This window comes from Aythya fuligula, chromosome 17 (assembly GCF_009819795.1).
Source record: "Aythya fuligula isolate bAytFul2 chromosome 17, bAytFul2.pri, whole genome shotgun sequence".
Lineage (NCBI taxonomy): Eukaryota > Metazoa > Chordata > Aves > Anseriformes > Anatidae > Aythya > Aythya fuligula.
The window spans coordinates 3,138,141-3,157,447 of record NC_045575.1 but is presented as its reverse complement, the minus strand read 5'-3'; the positions used below and the strand labels follow the sequence as shown (position 1 = coordinate 3,157,447).

Genomic DNA, 19,307 nt, shown 5'->3' with positions numbered 1-19,307 from the left:
AAACGTAAATAGGTATTCGGCCTAGGCTTGAGAACAATAACGCAGCCACTCTTCTGCGATTTGCCGTGGCCAACTCCCTACCAGGTAAGGAAGTGAGAATTAAATAATCCTCCTGGTTTTCCTTCCTCATTTACAGCTGCAGCTACACACAAAAAAGGAGAACGAGGATACCCACAGCAGCACCGTCACGTCATGACAGAGCTCAGGACATGGGACTCGCGGGGTGCTTTGAGCTGGTCAGAGGCCAGTCGGAGCTGGTCGGTGCCCACCAAATGGATGCTCCAAGCCCTGACACCTCAGCCAGCCCCACAGCCCCTGCGGTCAGGCAGCACCGAGGGGCTCTGAGGACGGATACTCGGCACCTTGAGGGAAGCCCACCCACCCCTCCGCACCCTGGGGCACCCCCACCACCACTCCAGCCCCTTCTCCTGCCCCGCTGCCCCCATCTCAGCCCTGGGAGGCCGAAAGCAGCGACCCTCAGCACCTCCATCCTGCCCCCCCAACCACCACCATCCCCTATGGCACCGCCTCAGCGCCCCCCGCCCCGCCGCGTCCCGCCCCCTCCTCCTCCCGCCCCGCCCCTCCCAGCAGGGGGCGCCGCGGGCGGGGCGGGGCCGGGCCGGGCCACCGGGGCCGCGCCACTTCCGGGCGGTGGCGGGAACGGGAGAGGGACCGGGGGGGGGGGGGTGAAACCGGGACCGGGACCGGGCTGCGCTTGGGGCTTTTGGGGGGTGGGTGGGGGGGGGGGGAGAGAAAAAAAAGCAACGGGCCGGGGCCGGGCCGGGCCCGCCATGGCGGTGGACGCGCGGCGGCTGGAGGCGCTGAGCCTGCAGGAGCTGAGCGCGCTGCTGGACGACGAGGAGCGGCTGCAGGACATGGCCCGCGAGATGGAGGAGGTGAGCGGGGACCCCCGCCACGCCGCTCGGTGGCCGGGGGGTGCCGGTGACTTTCAGCCCCCCCCCGCCCTCGCCGCAGGTGGCTCTGTGCCACGGCTCCCCCCCCGTGCCCCTCCGTCCCTTCCCGTGCCCCTCGGACACCCCCAGCCCCGTCCCGGTGTCCTCCGGTTCCCCCGGTCCCCCCCCTCCAGCCCTGTCCCGATGTCCCCGGTGTCCCCCCGGTGTCCCCCTGGTCCCTCCCGGTCCCCCCGCCCTTTGTCTGCCGCCCCCCCGATTCCCGTTGCTCCCCCCGATCCCGAGCCCGGCTGTCGGAGGAAGGGGCCTGGCAGCACTGAAATCGCTCATTTTGGGCTAAATTAGGGAGAAGCGGACGGTATCGTGTTTATTTTTTATTATATATGTTTTTTCCCATTAACACATTCCTCGTTTTGTGGCCGAACCCCGATGATGGGGGGGGGGGGGGGGTCTTGGGGTGAAGCCGGTCCCGGTCGTGCTCTTGAGCTCAGGGTGATTTTAAGTCAAAAAGAGGCAAAAATGAGGAGGCTGTCAGCCTTCTTGAGGCTTTTTGTACTCGTTTGGAGCCTCTTTGTCAGCCCTAAAAGCATGGGTTCGGGTCTGGGCTTGCTGAGACCGAATAGAAGAAGTGTTTTTTGGGGTCCTCGCTGTTGCCGGTCCCCCTCCTATGGGGTTTTTAGGTGCCGGTGGGTGAGCGTGGGGCAGTGCTGGGAGCAGCCTCCCCCAGCTTTGTGCTCCACCAAACGCCCCAAAAAGGCTCCGAGCAGTCAGCTGACGGCAAGTAAGATGGATCCGCTGCTGATGAGAACATTTTTTTTGAAAGAAGCTAGCGTGCTGTATTTCCCAGGATCTGGTGTTACTGCTTTTGTTTTAAATCAGAGGACCAAAGTCCCAGGGGAAACAAACAAACAAAATGGCTTAGCTGATTAAAAAGCCTCATCTGTTGAGTAAGGTCCCTTTTTGTTGCTTTTCCTGGAAGTACGATTCCTGCCCTTCTGGTACTTCCAAGGAAGTCATTCGGGATCACCGCAGCGTTAAAGTATCGCAGACAACGGAGGGGCCCTCTGAGGGTCGAGGCTGGCAGCGAGGAGTCCTGGGAAGCTGCTTTTTGCTTTTTTTTTTGTGCAGCGTTTGTCTCTTAAACTTCGTGTAAATAGATTTACGAGACAGGGTTGGGCATATTAGCTTTCTGTACGAGTTTTTATGTTGAGGACTTAAGAAACCATTGAAGGAATAGATGCCGCTGATGTGGAAAGTAAAATGTGAAAAGATCTTGGAGACCCCAGTGGCTTACTGGGAGGCAGGAGAACCCTTCCGTGGCAAGACTGAGGATTTAAGGAAAGCCAGCGGGTCATAACGGGCTTAACTTGGTGCAGATAGGAACGGGTGCAGTGCTGCTGATTGCAGCGTGACCTCTGGCAAGGTACAGCGCTAGGTGGGCTGGCCCAGCCAGCCTCTTGTTTTCGGTCAATGCAGACTTCAGACTGTGGGTCAGAAGTGACAAAAAAACCTCTTGACCTTCGTGGCAAAGCTTGTCTCTCTCTGCGGGATTACACCGTCTTCTCGATCTGACCCTCCGGTTTCCCTCTTTAGTTGGCAACACAAGGCTTTTAAATTGTAGAGTAAAGTTCTCCGGGCCCGAGGGAATATTTTGTGGTGTTAGGAAAGTGTGGCTAGGTTTGAAGGTATTTGAGCTGTGTGGAAATAGGGCTATACTACTGTCGGGTGTAATCCTTGTTTATTGTGCATGGAGGCTTTTACCAGAGTGTGTTCAACTCAGAAGCATTTACCTATCCTGGAATTGCTTGAATACTTCCTCGTTTTGTTACTGCCTTCACTGAATTGTTTACTCCTTGGGTATGTGCTGCTGGCTCCTGATTTTTCACAATGAAGTATGTGGCAGGAAGAGGGAGAGAGGGAAATCCTGAACGTTAAGGGGAAGCCATGGTAACTTCACTGCTGCTTGTGTAGGTATTTGGTTTGCAGTCTGGATGTATCTAGGTTGTAGCGTTATTCCAAAGTCCTTAAATTAGTAATTTTATTGGGGCATGCCAATTAAATCATGTTTTCTGAGTCACTTCTCTGAGGTCACTCGTATTTTCAGTGGCAAAATTGGCTAAAGCTGATTATCCCATAATTGAAAAAACCTTTGTACTCGTCGTTGCGAGGGAAACCCAGCTCAGAAAAACAATGTTTTGTTCACAGAGAGAAGGGATTGGAAAACCACTTGGCTTTCTTGCTAATAGCTAAAAATAGGCTCCTTCCAGCCCCGAAGGGAATGTGTTCCTGTGCAGCACTTGAGCAGGATTTGTATATGTCATCCTGGGGGTGTAGGCATATATATATATATATATAAATACATATATATATCTGCGTGTGTGTGCTTGTGTGCAGATATATTTCACCGGGGTAATGTGCTTAGGCAGTGTCCTTCATGCTGTAACCCCAGGTGTGTAAAAACATGGCATCAAAGAGCTAAGCTGCTTTTTTTTCTGTCTGCAAGGTTGTTTTTGAAGCCTCTGGGCTTTTAGCGCTTGAACAACGAACATCTTGTCTGGTAGAAAGAGGAAGGAAGCCAATTGTCTGGTACTCCTCGTCTTTTGAAATCGAGGAGGTTTTTTGATAATCCTTTGAGGTTAATTTCTGTAGTACATCGATGGTATTCATCTTCACGAAATAAAAGTACATTGTTTGTAAAAGTCAATCTCAGAATGTTAATTCTAAACAGCATAGGTGAGTCTGTGATGGGATACTGGTGGTAGCTCGATGAATTTCTCTGGTGAGAATTGGTCGTCTCGTGACCCGTACTAGGACTTTGCTTTTAACAGTGCAGCATTGTGTTACTGAACGCTCCATGTCCCCTGCCAAAATTATTTGCTTTTCAACACCTTAATCGTATGAAGTGAAGTCGTCAGAAATGCATCGCCTTCCTCTTGTTCCAGCATTTCGGAATTTGCTGGCAGGCATGGAAAGGGTTTTTGAGTGTAGCCCTTTTCTCAAAAGCTGTTTGAAAAGATCGGGCAGTCTGCAGAAAGTCCGAGTTCAAAGGATGTGAATGCATGCCCAGATTTCTTGGATTCCTTATCCTGTCCTAAAACCACATGGTGTGAGTGGTTATGTTCCTGTTTGCCAAACATGAAATTTAGCTACAAAGTCAAGAATTAGACTTGGTGACAACTATAGGATTTTCTTTTCCAGCTAAGCACGGAATGAATAACCTGCCTGTGTCTGCTGGGCACAAACTGCAGTTCTGGGCAGCAGGAGTAAACATTTAGGAATTGCAACTTTACCTTTTAGCCTCTATTTTCTCATTTTTAAGCTAGTACTTGCATAATCAGACCTAAATTTAGCAAATCTATTTATTTTGGAATATGTCTTAATATTTATTACCAAACAGATGCCATTAGAGGGTGCGTTATCGTTCACCAGTACTTGATGAAAAGCATTCCTAAATCTTCTGTAAAAGACGTCTTTATTCTCCTCCTCTGCACCTGTTGGCTCCTATTTCAAGGGTTAATTTGTCACTCCAACTGTGCATAGTTATAATTCTGCAGTGTGACAGCGCATTGGAATCCTAAATTACAAGTATGTAATTCAAGTGAAAGAGAGAGTTTGAGTGTTTGTTTTATTTGTAGCTCCTCGAGAGACTTTTTCTTGAAAGTACCAGTGGACTTCTTGTCCTGACGCCTGCCAAAGCCAGCCTGTAATTACAGCAGCACTGGGTGCACTTTGTGGCTCCTTGGGGTTTCAGTTGCTCGGACGGTGGCAGAAGGACCTGGTCTGGACGTGTTCTACTGGGAATGTGCCTTAGGTCAACAGGAGGGATGCTTCTCAGAGTCATTTTGAACAAACCACTCTTAGGGCAAACATTTATTTTGGAATTAATGGTAAACAGTAAAAATGTTGCTAAGCTAGTCCTAGTACTTGCTCGTATTTTAACTTTGTCCAGCACTTTTCTTCACTTTAAAAGTGGGATGAAACAAAGCTGCAGTTCAGGAGATCAGTGGGATTTCCATTCCCAAAGCAGTTGCTGCTGCCTGTTCTTACAAGTGCTTATTAAGTAAATCCTCGAGTAAAACTACTCAAATTATGTCTCTTAAAGAAACTATTTAAGCATCTTAAGTTTTGAATAACTTCATAATCCCTGATTTTGTCTTTAACTTCCATGTGTATGTGACTTCATTGCCTTGCCTTGCCCACAGTTTGGTTTAGAGCTCAGTGCTGAGCAATCCCTCTGCCATCAAAATCCCATTGTAAGTAGCTCCGTGTCACCCTGTTTGTCCCATTCAGAATTCATAGCAAGGCCTTGATAGTTAAAAGGAAAACAATTGGGGGGAAAAAAAAAAAAAAGCACATTCTACTTTAATATCGCCCTGTCTCATTATGTCTCATGATTCTGGCTGGTATTTTTCATCTGTTTTCAGATTCAGGTTTCCTGCACACAACCTCAACAGTCGTCTTAGCAATTCTGCTCGAGTTGCGTGCTCTGAGCTTATTTCTGTTGGTAACTTATTTTCCCTCTACTTCCATTAGGCAGGCGAACATCCAATGCAGTAGCAGTTCCCTATTAATACAATTTTTTGTTGCAGAGCAGATCTGACAACAAAATAACTTGGTTTGGATTTATTCCTTCCTTGTTCTGTTATAGCTATTGAATGGATGCTGAAAGCGTGCTTTGTGCAGTGTTGGTACTCTTAGCAGACGGGTCACGCTATGCTGTATCTTTGACCCTTGGATGATTGTGCAATTTATTTATTTTTTTTTGGTTTTAAATCAGGCAACATTTTTTAAAGCTTTTCTTTAGGGCTTTTTAGGCTAATTTAACTGTTTGCGTTTCTGAGTCCTTGAATTCTAAATGTCGTGGAACAGTTGCAGAAAAGTTTATGGCACTGAATTTACATCTGTGCCAGAGATTATTCTGGTTTGTAAAATTGTCGTAGTATTCAGTTTGCATTGGCTTGGGTTTATATTAGTTCTATTTGTTAGGAATTAGAATTTACTCCCTCCCCAAACTTCTTTCAGTGAAATGAAGCATTAAAATGTCCCAAATAGGTGAATGGGTCTTTATCTTTGTTTTGGAAAGAAGTTCTTCTTAAGTTTACCTTGTAATTGAAGAGTTAATTCTTTGCATGGTTTTGAGTTTCTCAAAAACATTCAATATGAGTTTCTCATCTGTTTAACTGCCCATTTGTCAAAAAGAAATTTGGCACAGAGACTAAAGCTGAAAGCAAAGACTTCAAGATTAACATTGATCATTAAATATGAATTGTGTTTTTTGTTCAATTTCTTAGAAAAATGTGCCCTTCTTAGAAGTGCTACAATACGGGAGAAGTTGAGTCATTAGGGCTTGTGTAATTTCAAGCACTGTAACTTACAATGCGATTAAGAATAGCTCAGCTTTTTGTCGTCTTTAAAAACATATTTGTAAGACTTCCAGTTAAGTACAGGCTAGTCTGTAGTCGCTAGACATCAGGTGGCAAGGTCAGGAAAGGGTGTCACTGCGTCAGATGTAGGTGGGTTACCTGTGCTTGTCTGCCATCAAACCAGGTAACTCTGACTTTGCAAGTGCTGTTGTAATATTCATTTGTTTCTTACACCTACGAGACAAGTATATCCTATTATGATGATGTTTATTCATCTTGCACATTCATAGTGATTCAGAAGTGAAGTTCTTCAGAAAGTCATTGTAGAAAGCTAGGTGTTTGTCTCCTTGTTCATATCTGTAGCCCTGCTGCACGCTATGTACGTGGTTAAGTACATTATGGTACCTAAGGAGGAGAGTTATTTAAAAAGTAGCCGAAGTTTTATATCACTTAAAGAAGCCTTTTCTCTTATTCTGCCTGTTTACCTGGAGCTCTTCTCTTCCTTATTACATACATGATTTGAGTAATGCCCTTTCCCAGAGATTTGTACTCTTGAAGTGTTTATAGATTTGCGTATCTTTCATTCCCCTGTTTTTACTTCTCTAGAAAAAATGTACATAACATGTTCTTCGTCCTGATGAAAGATCAAAGTCCGCTCATAAAACTGGTCTTCCCAGCCTGACTGCACAACTACTTTGAAATGAGAACGTCAGCCCTACAAGCAGTGAAAATGTGATCACCAGACCAAATTTAAGTCACTTGAAGGAAGTAGTTTGCTCGTTAAAATGGTGAAAGAGGAGAGGCATCAGAAAGCATAAATCTTTTTGCACGCAATCTTCTTTGGCTGGCAGTTCACAAGGCAGCCAGTTAACAAAACTTGTGGTGATGGCAGGTAATTTGGTAAGAAGCTGGATGTCAGTAATTAAGCTGTTAAATAGCGTGTACTTTGGTTTCCATTCATTATTGTTTGGAAAAAATGTAAAACAAGGACTTCAGCTTACTAAAATTGAGTCTAACTGCGTTGGATCATAAGAGAACAAACAAATGGAAGCAATGAGTTTAATTTAAATTATTTTGCATTGGAATCAAAAGTGAGAAGAGAGGATTTTCTTTTTATTCTTGGAAAGTATTCAAGTTGAACACAAGCATAGGGTTGGAAGCTTGTTTAGGCTCGATGTGAGAATCTTGAGAAGCCAAAACAGTATTACAAATAGTTCCTCCCATTTGTACAGCTTGGAATAGACTTTTATTTTGATTGATGCACAGTTTAGGACTCAGCATTATCCTTGACTTGATGATATTTTTTTGAGTGGTTTAGCAAGAACAGCGCAAAAAAGTAAAGCTTGGATATTTGAGGAGCAATATCTCAGGATGTATTTAAGTATTAAATACGTATTTAAGCAATGCTGAGTCAAATTTGAAGTTAGGTTAAAGCAGTGTATAAAAATTTTAAAAGGAAGTAACTCCTTATGAAGACACTGCTGCTATACTGGGGAGATGTTTCCACCTGTTGCACATGGCCTTGTGCTCAGACTGTCAGGAACACATGAGTTCTAATCCCCTCCTTTTCAGGGATTTTCAGATTTCCTTTCATTCAGGTTTCCTCTTTTGCCCTTTCAGAGGTGAGCCTCTCCTATGTCCCCCCAGGAGTGTGAAAGGAAGAAAGCACTGTACTCTTCACGCTTGCGCTGAAGGTGGGGTAGAAGGGGCACATTAATGTAGGAGGTCTCAAGAAGTGCACCAAGCATTTAATTGGTTTTGAAGAAAGTTTAATAGACTCAGTCTGTTGTGCCATGGGAAAATTAGCCCACTTGTTGATTCAGACTGAAATCAGATCCTTTGCTTTTTCCTCCCTTCTTTTTGATGTCTTTTTTTTTTTTTTTTTTTTTTTTTTAATGAATCTAATGTGACGTCCAGGGCAGGCTTCTCTGAACACTTGTCTTTCCCAAAGCTCCTGAAGCCTGTCTTGATAAAATCGTGCATGTGTGAGCAAACTCAGAATCTTGCTGGCAGTGGTTTTATGGGAATTGTCATTTGTTCCTTAAGAACCATGTCTTTGGGCTAGGATATGTTAAGCAGCAGGATTGAGCTGAAACAAGCTTTTGGCATTAATCCAGGTTTGATTTAACATAGTTTGGGAAGAATATTCTGGAGAAGGAGCCATAATGATGCAGTGCTTGTTTGTTTTTTTTTTTTTTTTTTGCATTATAGTAAGATAAAGGATGACACTCTTCTGCAGTCTCCCTGCATCTTACGGGTGGAATTCAAAGGTTTTTAAGAGCAACTGTTGATTTATCTGTCAGTATTCATCATGGGGTGTTAAGGCGGTGAGTGAGGTGGGGATGAAGTATCCAGGTTAAGTAACGGGTAGGAATTCATACACAGCATCTTCACGTAGCAGTGTGTGAGTGTAAAACTGATCTTACAAGGCCGTGGCAGCCAACAGGTCAGGCCTCACAAAAACTGGGGACAAGAATTAGAGGAAACTCAGGTGACACAAACTGTGCTCCTCTGCCACCGAGCAGAGATGTCCAAATGGGTGCCCAGGCACTGATTTCCAGTCAGTAACCACTGCAATGGGGTGAAACGGGACTCTTGCAGGCCATTTGATGTGGCAGGAACTCATGTTTTTATCCTGATCCAGCAAAAGCCATTCTGCCTGCAGGGCCCGTCACCAGCTCCACTGCCCCTGTCAGAGGGGAGGGTCCTCTTAGGAGACCTTTCCCACAGCACAAACTCTTCAAATGTTTGGAATAAAAGTAGTTCTTCTCCAAGCTGGAAATCATACTGCTTAATGAGCCATCTGCTGCATGTGGGGGTTAAAAATACACGTGGGGAGGTGCCCTCAGGTCAGTGCTAACTCCTGCTTGGAAGCGATGAATTCACGGGTGGTGCTGGCTGAGGGGGGAGAACCGTGCTCGTAGTGGAATCGCTCAGGGGATGTTCCCTGTGTGCGAGCTTGTGTTTGTAGATGTCCCTAACGTGCTGTTTGCAGCATAGGCCTTATTTCTTCTAGTAAAATAGTATATCGCGGAGCAGCAGAAATAGTTTGTGAGGAAAGATTTGGTGTAGGAGAGAGAGTGGAAATGGGCGCAATAGCTGGAGCTGACCATACCCGCCAAAACAGGAGACATTCCCAAATAAAAAATCCCAAAGTATTGTTGTTGTTTGCAGCTTCAGTGCAGTAGTACTGGTTTTTGCAGAGAGCTTACTTTTGCTGTTTATGTAGTAGTCTTGAAATTCCCATATTGTCTACATAACCATTAATCTCGCTCAACATCCTCACTGTCACTTCACACACCTTTCTTTTTGCAGGCCCAAAATGTTCAACACAGCAAAGACATGACTCTTGCCAGCAACCGCAGTCTGGCAGAGGACAATCTTCTGTTCCAGCCGAAGTTGGAGTCTTTGAAAGCAAATTTGACTCAAAAATATCAAGAGCTGCAAGTTCTTTTTGAAGCATACCAGATAAAGAAAACAAAACTAGGTAATGTTTTCTGTTGGTTATTATGGTTTGCTCTTTCCTAAGAGGATTTAAATTTGTTGTGCATCTTTTCTTTTTTTTTTTTTTTTCCACTCATTTTTAGATCTGTGAATTAGGGTATAAAATCAAATCTTATTCTCACATAGTTCTGAAATAGATCATGAACGTAATGACTTAAGCGTCTCTTACACCCAGGAACATGCACTACTGATTCTTTCAATTACTGATATGGTTACGTAGCTATTGTTTGCTAAATGATCAAATTTGCCCACCTTGCTAAAAAGTAAAACCCAATTTGAATTTCCAGTGATTAGTCATAAATCAAACAACCTTGTATTTAATGTTCTCATCTAATACTGAATTATGAAGTATTGTGCATCTGATACTACACTTGCTGAAGTGCTTTTTTCGTTATTATACATTATAATTTCTGTTTGTAGCACCGTGACTATATAACTAACTACTTAAATGTCGTATTGTCTCACTGTAGTCTGACAGTCATCCTGTCTAGATCAGTAGAGTATGCTGTTTATACAGATGTGCCTGAGAAGATTTTTATGCTTGATGATACTTTATAGCTTCGGTTAAAAGTCACTTACAAACAGCTGTCACTTACTCTTGTTTTCATGCCGTTACAGACAGACAATCCAGTAATGCTTCACTGGAAACACTGCTAGCACTCCTTCAGACAGAGGGGGCTAAGATTGAGGAAGACACAGAGGTAATGACAGTACACTTCAATTCTGCCACTTTATACCCATTAGTGAAGACTTGGGGTAGCTGAAGTATATAATACCGTTGAATATGTAATAAGTAGTCTAAAGGGATATTTTTAAGTATGTGGTCTGGTCTTTGAACTTCCTTAAGCAGTCACTTGATTTCAGTGACACTTTTTTTGAGTAATTGTTTTCTATTCTTAAGGTCTTTGAGGTTTAAGACACAACAGTATTTTTCAGACGAGAAAGCCAAACTCTCTTAGTTCCTTGGCATTGCCTTCAAACTAACAGCATCCAAACGTGGAAATATTTTTAATGGTGTTTGCCTGGTATATGTATTAATCTATTACAAACGTCAATTAGTAACCTAATGAAAAACTGCCTGTGCTGGTCTGTAAGAAGAGAGGGATGACTGCAGCAGTTCTGGTGGAATATTCCATTATGATTTCAATATACCTGTCTAGGTGCCAACGGTCACTACAAGTGCTTGAAGGGTGGCTTGTTTTTAGAGCAATGGGAGTGTTTAGTTTTGTTAGTGGATTTGCCTGTAGGACGTTCTGTATAACTACATAGTTTGTTAGCATCCAGGAAAAGATCTGCTTATTGGCCTTGTCCTGGGAATGTTTTTTTTGTAATCACAAGTCAAGTTGAATTTCATGATTGTATGTGTGGTCACCTCTCTTGATTATTAAAACATCATTTTCCCAAAGCTTTGCTTTGCCACAAGTAAGCATGAGTATTAAATCTGGTTTAGCAATAATCTACCTCTCAGTACTGAGGCTTGTAGAGTTCTCAGTGTTTCTGTTGGCACTGCAAGCAGTACTAAACCGTAATTCAGCTTAGCTGGCAATCTGGAAAGCTGTTGAGCTTGATTCAGTCCTGCCTCTGATGATCATGGAAATGTTCAGAGACAGATTCAGATGTTCTTACTGCTGTTACTTCAGCATAAATTTCAGCAAAAATGGTATTTAACTCCCACTGCTTCTAAGTAATAACTAATTCAAAATTCTGCTTCGAATTCTTAGTATGCCAGTCATCCTCCATATGCAAGCTGGAAAATCACAGGCAAAATTACCCTATTTTTAGGACGTAAGCCCTTTAGGTTGTCTCAGAGTATGCCGTTTTCTAAAAGATTATTCCATATTTGATAGAATATGGCAGAAAATTTTCTTGATGGTGAAATACCACTGGATTCCTTCATTGACGAGTACCAGAGCAAGCGTAAACTGGCTCACCTGCGACGTGTAAAAATTGAGAAGCTCCAAGAGATGGTGCTGAAGGGACAGAGACTTCCACAGGTTCAGCCGCTGGCTCAGCCGAGAGCACCTGACACAACACCAGCACCTCAAGATTCCTACACTTCGGATGCAAACCCTCCTCCTTCAGCTGTGCCCCGACGAATACCACCCCCTCCGCCTTCAGTCCCAGCAGGACGCTTTCCTACTCCCTTTACTGCAGCCATGAGTTCAGGACCAGCTCTTTCTTATCCAGGTGCTCCGTATCCTCCTCTCCCACCTCGGCCGGGAGCTCAGTCTGCAAGTCAAGTGTCACAGCCAGGATACCCATCTCAGTTCGTACCACCGTATCCTCCAGCTCTTCCCCAAAGACCAGCTCGCTTCCCACCACATCCTGGTTTTATCCTCCAGTGAATATTTTGGTGCGCCTGACTTAATGTATTGGTGCTTATATTTCCTTTTTCTCTCCCTGTCAGAGACTTAATGTAGGCAATGGAAAGCCTCTGTTTTTTGCACAGTGGAGTATAAAATTTGAGCTCTGGCACAGAGGTTTGAAATTGTGTTTAGTAAATGTGATTATTTTTGTTTTCAAATACCAGTGACAGCAAGAACTTTCTAGGAAGGTGATAGGGGCTAAATTTTGTAAATCCATCAAATTGTGAAACAGTGCACAGTGGATTTCCTGACGTTATAAATCTCCGAATTCTTTAGCGATGGTAAATCAGCATCCTTTTCTGTTCTGACGTATTCCTGTTGCAGCTGGATGTGTGTGTGGCAAGTGGGAGCTATTTGTCTCTCTAAAGAATTCTCTACGAGTGCCAGTGTTTGGATGGTAACAGCCATATCTGAGTGCTGGGCGAAGGGTTGGAAGGGACTGCATCAGCAGCCTTCACAGTGCGCCCAGACAAGTGGCATTTGTGGCCAGGTGCACAACACTTTCAGAGCTCGCTGAGCTGAAACTGTTGTCAGATAACGTTCTAGGGTTTTTAAACAGTAAAAGTTACAAGAGTTTCAGTTCTACATTTCAGTTGTTACCTTAGATTTTTCACAATAAAAGTATGCACTCTTCCCATTCCTAAATAGTTTGATACTCTGAAAGTCCTGGTCTCTTGAAATTAAACTAAACTGTTTGTAGAGCCAGTTTAGGGTTTTATAGAAATTTTACCAGGAATTTTTATTTCTTTACCTATTAAGATTTTCATATTTTTTTTTCCACACCTGGGATACAGAAATTAATTTTTTTTTATATACCGGTGCTTAGCTTTTGATACCACGTGACTCCAGGAATCCAGGCAGGGTATTTTCTTAATTAAGTGTTGGATTTTCACATCATGTAATTGCCCACAACTTCATTTTGTCCCTCAAACTCCATCTCTTGCTTGGCAGAACTGTTTTTAACTTCTTCATTTCCTTTAGTCTTGCACTTTTTGGCATGCTTATCTATCTGGAATTTTCAGTTAACATTTCTGTGCAGGCAGTCGAAACAGGAAAAAAAAAATTGATCTCCATGGTGGCTGTTTGCCTCTTATATCATCTTTTCTTGACTTTTTATACCACTGTTGTGGGAGGCTGCTTAGGGGAGTTCAGATCTCATTCTCAATATGACTCTAGGCACGTGCTGCTAATCTAATCTAGCATTGGGAGAGGCAAATCTTTAACACTTGCTTGTGCAGAATATGTCCACAAATTCATTATCAATTTTTCATACCCACAAACAACTTTCAACTAATTCATGCTAACTTAAGGAAGACGTGATCCGGAATCTGTCATATCTTCTTCACTATTTTAAAACATTCTTATAATTGTCCTGGAATGCACTACATTGTTTGGAAGTCTGTGCTACGAACAGCTTCAGTCAAAATAGAATATCTGATTATTTTTTTCTTTACATAAGGCCCTTGACTGTCCCTTAATCATTTCCTCTGGAGTGTGGTGGTTGCTAGCAAATACTGATCTGAAATTAATCTCATAACAGGAAGCTCTCTATTCTGAAAATATGGTTATTTGGCTTGTTTTGCCTTCTGAAGACAAAAGGCAGAAGGTTGGTCAGTGTTACTGGCATCTGAACCAATTCCCCAGTGTAAATCTGGAAAGTTTCTGTAGATGGGGGAGTTTGTGAAGCAACATGCATTGGATTTGTTTGCAAAGTGTGTTTTTTCTGTAATCTAGTGATGGTACAGGATGTGTTTTTTAAAATAGTGTAATATCTTTTCTTGGTATTATTTTCTCATTGAAGCATTTGTGTAAGCATGGTTGATTATGACTTGTTTCAAAAAAAAATTTTGCTGTGCTATTAGTGTTGGTATTTGGATGGCAACTGTCGTATCTGAATGCTAAATATAAATCTGCTGTAGAAATGATTTGTGTCCTAGGAAGAATAAAAGTTGGTGGGGGCTACCAGGGTGGTGGTTGAGTATAGAAATTCATACGTTGAGCCTGCTACACAAACTAAAACAATCCCAAATTAGTTTTGCTAACATTTAATAAAAACAACCAGGTATATTTTACACTTATCAAGTGCCAACTTTTTTTCTGAGAGTTGCAAATCCTCAGAAGTGATGGAGGTGATAGATAAGTGTATTGTGAATTTGCACTGCATTTTATGTATCTAACTTTATTGGTATTAGTAGTCCAAAAGTATTTTTACTACTTGTTAAATTTTCTGTCTTTTGGTAACTTTTGTGATAACATGATCTTTCAGGGATACTTTATCTAAAAACAAACTCTTGTGCTAACTAAATACAGACAAAGCTAATGCAGTTTTTCTGTCTGAAAGCAAAACAATGCATTATTGCATATGCATGTGGCTGATGTGCCTTAGGATCACTACCTGTGATTGTAATACTAGGATACTAGCATTTTTATCATTTGAATAGCCATTGTTTAACTCTAATTTAAGGGCTCTTCAAGAGCACTTTCTTTATAATAAAAAAATGGAAAAAAAAATCTCACCCTCATACTTTAGAATCGAGAAAGGCTGTATCTGCTATTTGTGAGCGTATAGTTGCCTTCACTGATGGGTTAGTTTGAACATAGGTGATACAACTAATGTGATGTTTCAGTTATAGCAGTCCCGTAACTGAAATCCAGCTGCTCATGGAAAATGTTTTTGCCATTAATTGTGTGTGTGTGCGCACAAACTGTAAATACGTACTTGACTGCTGGTAATGTTTAAGGGTATAGGAGAAAGATGACTGTGGAAAGCTGTTTAAATCCTTTCAGAAAAAAAAATGTTACAGAACACTAATCTGAATGAGTTGGGCAAGAGCTGTGTCAGTGCTTTGAACCATTGCCCTTTGACAGCTTCTCCTGTTCTGTTATAGTTAATAAATTCTGCTATGGCTAGGATGTTTAGAATTGTACTAATTTGCACTGTTTATAAGATAGTGAGATTAAAATGCCATAGGCAAGCCGAGACTTGAGATGGGGTAGCTCAGTGTGCTTGCCAAAATATATTTTATGTTGTCTTGAGGATTTTTCATGTCTGCTGCAAATAGCATATACTTCCCCAAAGCAATTGGAGCGGAGAAAAATCTTTTAAACTTGATGTGTAACACGGCTTTAGAGTGTTGGTAGGGTTGAAAATGCTCTCTGAAAATGATGGCGTTACGTTTGCCAGTCTTTTGTACGCAGATTTTGTAAGTTATGACTAATTCAGTTGTGTGTGGTTAGGGTTGTTGGGGTTTTTTTTTGGAATGGTGGTCAGCATTGAATGGGTCTAACTCTAGGATGAGTTTTGCTGCACCTCAGTGCTGTCTCTTGGAGGAAGCGGAGTCAGTTGTTCCGACACAGCTGATCCACACGGGTTGCGGTTGTACCGTGACCCTGGAGGGACTCTTTAGGATACAAGCTCTGATGCAGTTCCAGGAGGCAGGGCCCTGGGCACAGTCCAGTCGTGGGTGGCCGTTTTGTTTAGTGCTCCCACTTCATAACCTCAGTCTCCACCTCTTGTGGATGTTTCTGCCCTCTCAAACTGGAATAGTGAATTAGACATAGAGCTCCAGCTGACAATTCCTCGAGCCTGAACACAGAGCTACTTTTCAAACGTTGAGTTCAGAGGAGGTAGAGTCGTCCTGCACCTGAATGGTTTCTTTGTGTAATGCTGGACAGTTGAATAAAGGGGCAATTTTATATGCCTAGCAAGTTGTGAAATGTACAGTGGATTTGTTTGCATAATAAGTCTTTCTGTAATCTACTGTGGTCTGATTTTAAATAAAATATCATATCTCTTGGTGTCATGTTCCCATTGCGGCTTCCTTCAATCACGGTGGAGATAATGCTCATGTTTTTTAATACTAATGATGTATATACATCACATGCAGTTGTAGCTGAATGTGGAACTTAAATTTACAGGAAAATAACTGCTCATAATAAATCCATTGTTCGTATTTTTAGTGACTGGATATACACTGTGTGTGCAGCTGATACAGGACATGTATACTCAGGTTCTGCACATCTTAATCATAGCGAAGAGGTGGGTGGGCTGTTTTGCCAGGTCAAATCCCTGCAGTTTTGTTTCCTGCACTTCCCTAGAACAGTGGAAGTGTCTAGTCTTGGCCTGGAAAAGCTGAGAGAAGGGGGAAGCCCGCTTTTATTTGTTAATAGAGGAAAAACTTAGATTTCAGCCAAGTGAGGAGAAATGAGTCAACCAAAATTATTTAGGAATATGAGTCAGAGAGCAGAAAGAACCTGATGTAATTTTCTGTAATATCTGTCGTTTTAATAACAATGTTAAATAGAAGTCCTGCTGCAGAATAACTGAGGATAATATATGGGAGAAAATCCCTTTAAATTTTTTTTTTCCTTTTTTCTTCTTGATGTGTTCCATTTGTGGTGGCTGCAGAGATTTGATCACCTTCTGCTAATGCAGAAATAGGGAACTACAACTACAGAAAGCTTGCTGTGCTGACTCAGTGCAGGTGGGCGAGGGAAGGAGGTGGTGTTATGTAAAAGCTGCAGCTCCTTAACACGGCTCTCCTAAGAATCTGCAGCAACGCCCGTGGTTTGAAGGTGTGCACCAAGCCTCAAGAAGTGCCTGTTCCAAAATGGGGGTGTTCGGATGCCCTTCCATAAGGCCACCATGTGCTAAACCATTGATCTAGGTGGGATCGTTCCTTAGCCAAAGGAGAGAAAGCCAGTGCGGTGAGATGCTGCCAGGTAGGGAACCCACATGTCAGTTGTGTAATGGATAACAACAAAAAAAAATTAACACCAGCTGCAAGTGATGTGTTGGTGACACAGGTAGTATTTCATGTCTTGAGCCCTCCCTTCTCTTTGGAAGCTGGCTTTGGAGGTCACACAAACCTATACACGTCCTTCTGTAACACTTGTTCCTCTAATTTGAGTCCTCTTCCAGTTGTACATTAATCAACCCCGACAGAATCTTCTATAGGTTTGCCTGTTTACTTCTGAGTCTTTGCCACTGTGACTGAAGCACGGGCTGCTTTTTAGACTGATTTCTTTTGAGAGAATTTCTCACCTGAAGCTTCAGTGAAGCTTTATGACACTCGTGTGCTCCGGCTGACTGTGCTGTGGAAATGTTATGCTGTCTTTTAGGGTGCTCTGTGTGTGCCTGTGTGTGTGTGTGTGTGTGTGTTAGCTGTCTCACACTACCAGTAATGTTTTGCAAGGGCTATATACAGCCTCTTTGCATCGTGCTGTTTTAAATTAAGCCAGCTGACCCCAGGGGTGTTTGTAAAATGTCTGTCTTGGCTGAGATTTCTTTCCTTCCCAAGTAATTTTCCCAATTGGGCCATTCAGGGAATGCCTGTGCCAAGAACAGTGTTGCACAGAAGCATTTACCTGGTGCCCTGAAGGTTAGGCTCAGAAGGGAAATAACCCACCCCGCAAGTGGGTGGCGGCTGCTCATGGCTTTAAGGGCTCTTAAAAACATTTTTACAGAAGTTTCTTTCTTACCTGATTTCCTAGAGCTTGTAATGGCAGCGTTTTTCTATTTGTGTGCTTACTTTCAATGGAGTTTTTCTTCTTAGTGATCTGGGAGACTTGTGTTTTCTAAACCTCGCTCTCTCTAGCAGTGCAGGTACTCAATTTCAGCTGCTTTGTGCGCTCACATCCAAACTCATTTGTGGTTACATGAGGTTTGGCTGCCGAGGAAGCCAGAGGGTGGGGGAGAGGAGGGCTTCAATAAGAGGCTGCTTGAAAACTGCTTCAAGAAAAATAAACTGCACTGAACTACCCTTGGTAGGAGGGAGCAGACTGTCATGTTTCACATCTTTCTCTTGGTTATTTTCCACTGTTTTTGTCGCAAGTAGTGAGTAAAATTTGTTCTCGGCACAGTTCTAAGCATCTTCCTTGCTCTACGGATACAATAATGGCATTTAAAACTCATTAGCAAATTGGATCCTGTACAGCAGGGCGTCTTGATGGAATCTTAGACTAAACCTTTGCATAGACAGTTTGTGATGTGGTTTGTTTATTATTTTTTTTCATGACTGCTATGACTAGAAAATACTTCCCAAAAAGAATGGGAATTGAGGCAATCTTAAAATGGACAGCAAGCTTAATTTTGATATAAAACTACTTTAGTACGTAAGTTTTGTTTTAAATGGCATTTGGGGCTAGTGTGTGCTGTTATTTTTTTTGACTTTGTAGATGCTTGCATGGGTCACTTTACCTGCAGCCTCTGCAAGTATTGATTTAAGTAAACCATAATGAAACAGCAGCGTTGTTGAACAAGTTCCATTCACCCATAGGACTGCTTTTAAAGCCAATATCGCTTTGCTTTTGAATTCTTTAAACTTTAAATAGAGCTGTGGCTAGCTTTACGGTAGCGCAATTTGAAAGTTAGCATTCTTGATTAATCAATATTTCCATTATGAGATGTGCTGGTGTGAGTGGCCAGGGTGACGTCAGTCTCCCAGCAAATACAGCTTTATCACTGCCTATAAATAGACTGCAAGCTACTGCAGCAAGCACTTCCTTGTGTGAAGAGAAAGGGTTTCAGGAAGAAACGAAACTTAGAAGTACAGGGCTGGCCACGGTTGGTGCTGTAACGTGACAGCACGGTGTGGTATTTATTGGTCACCCAATAAACTAAAGCCTTTCCTCCAGTGCTGCTGCAGATAAGAGGTTCGCTTTGCCTTCCAGGGAAGAATGTGCCTTGTCAGGCTGCGGAAGCACTCCCTGTAGCTTGCAGGAGTCAACTAGTTGCTCATTTTGCCCAGTGACACCAGTATTTAACAAACACCAAAGCCCATTTTCAAGATGTGGGCTCTTCTTTACGGGTATGATTGGTTGGGAAAGAATTACAGCTCACTGCGCTGCCAGGGTGGGTTGTTTATAACCCGATAATATGGTTTGTGATGTGTAACCTCAGGAAACTTAGGTCTTCAGGAGGCAGCGACACTATTGAATAATAAAATGCTTTCTAAAGGTTTCATTCTTTAGATATAGAAAGTTGTAATTCTAACAAACAGCTTCACAGTCTATTTTTAATGGTGAACTACAGGCTTTGTACTGTGGCTTGTATGAAATTTTATAATTGCTTTAGTGATTTAGTCCTTCATGAGGAACTGGATGAAAATGTTGATTCTACGTATTTATTTTTTTTAATGGCCCCTCACAGTGCTCCTCTTAGC

General features: G+C 42.7%; 1 protein-coding gene across 1 annotated transcript; it reads left to right on the top strand.

Moving 5' to 3' along the window:
* The first annotated feature begins 753 nt into the window (after window positions 1-753).
* VPS37B (VPS37B subunit of ESCRT-I) lies at window positions 754-12,911 on the top strand. The gene is made up of 4 exons (XM_032198852.1): window positions 754-896; window positions 9,590-9,761; window positions 10,397-10,479; window positions 11,626-12,911. The coding sequence occupies exons 1-4, from the start codon at window positions 792-794 to the stop codon at window positions 12,121-12,123; spliced, it is 858 nt and encodes a 285-aa protein (XP_032054743.1). The 5' UTR covers window positions 754-791; the 3' UTR covers window positions 12,124-12,911.
* The last annotated feature ends 6,396 nt before the right edge of the window (window positions 12,912-19,307 follow it).

Bases quoted from the DNA above. Each gene is read 5' to 3' on its own strand.
- VPS37B (XM_032198852.1), top strand. From the start codon at position 792: ATGGCGGTGGACGCGCGGCGGCTGGAGGCGCTGAGCCTGCAGGAGCTG. The intron at 897-9,589 runs GTGAGCGGGGAC...TTCTTTTTGCAG, and splicing joins TGGCCCGCGAGATGGAGGAG to GCCCAAAATGTTCAACACAG. The intron at 9,762-10,396 runs GTAATGTTTTCT...ATGCCGTTACAG, and splicing joins GATAAAGAAAACAAAACTAG to ACAGACAATCCAGTAATGCT.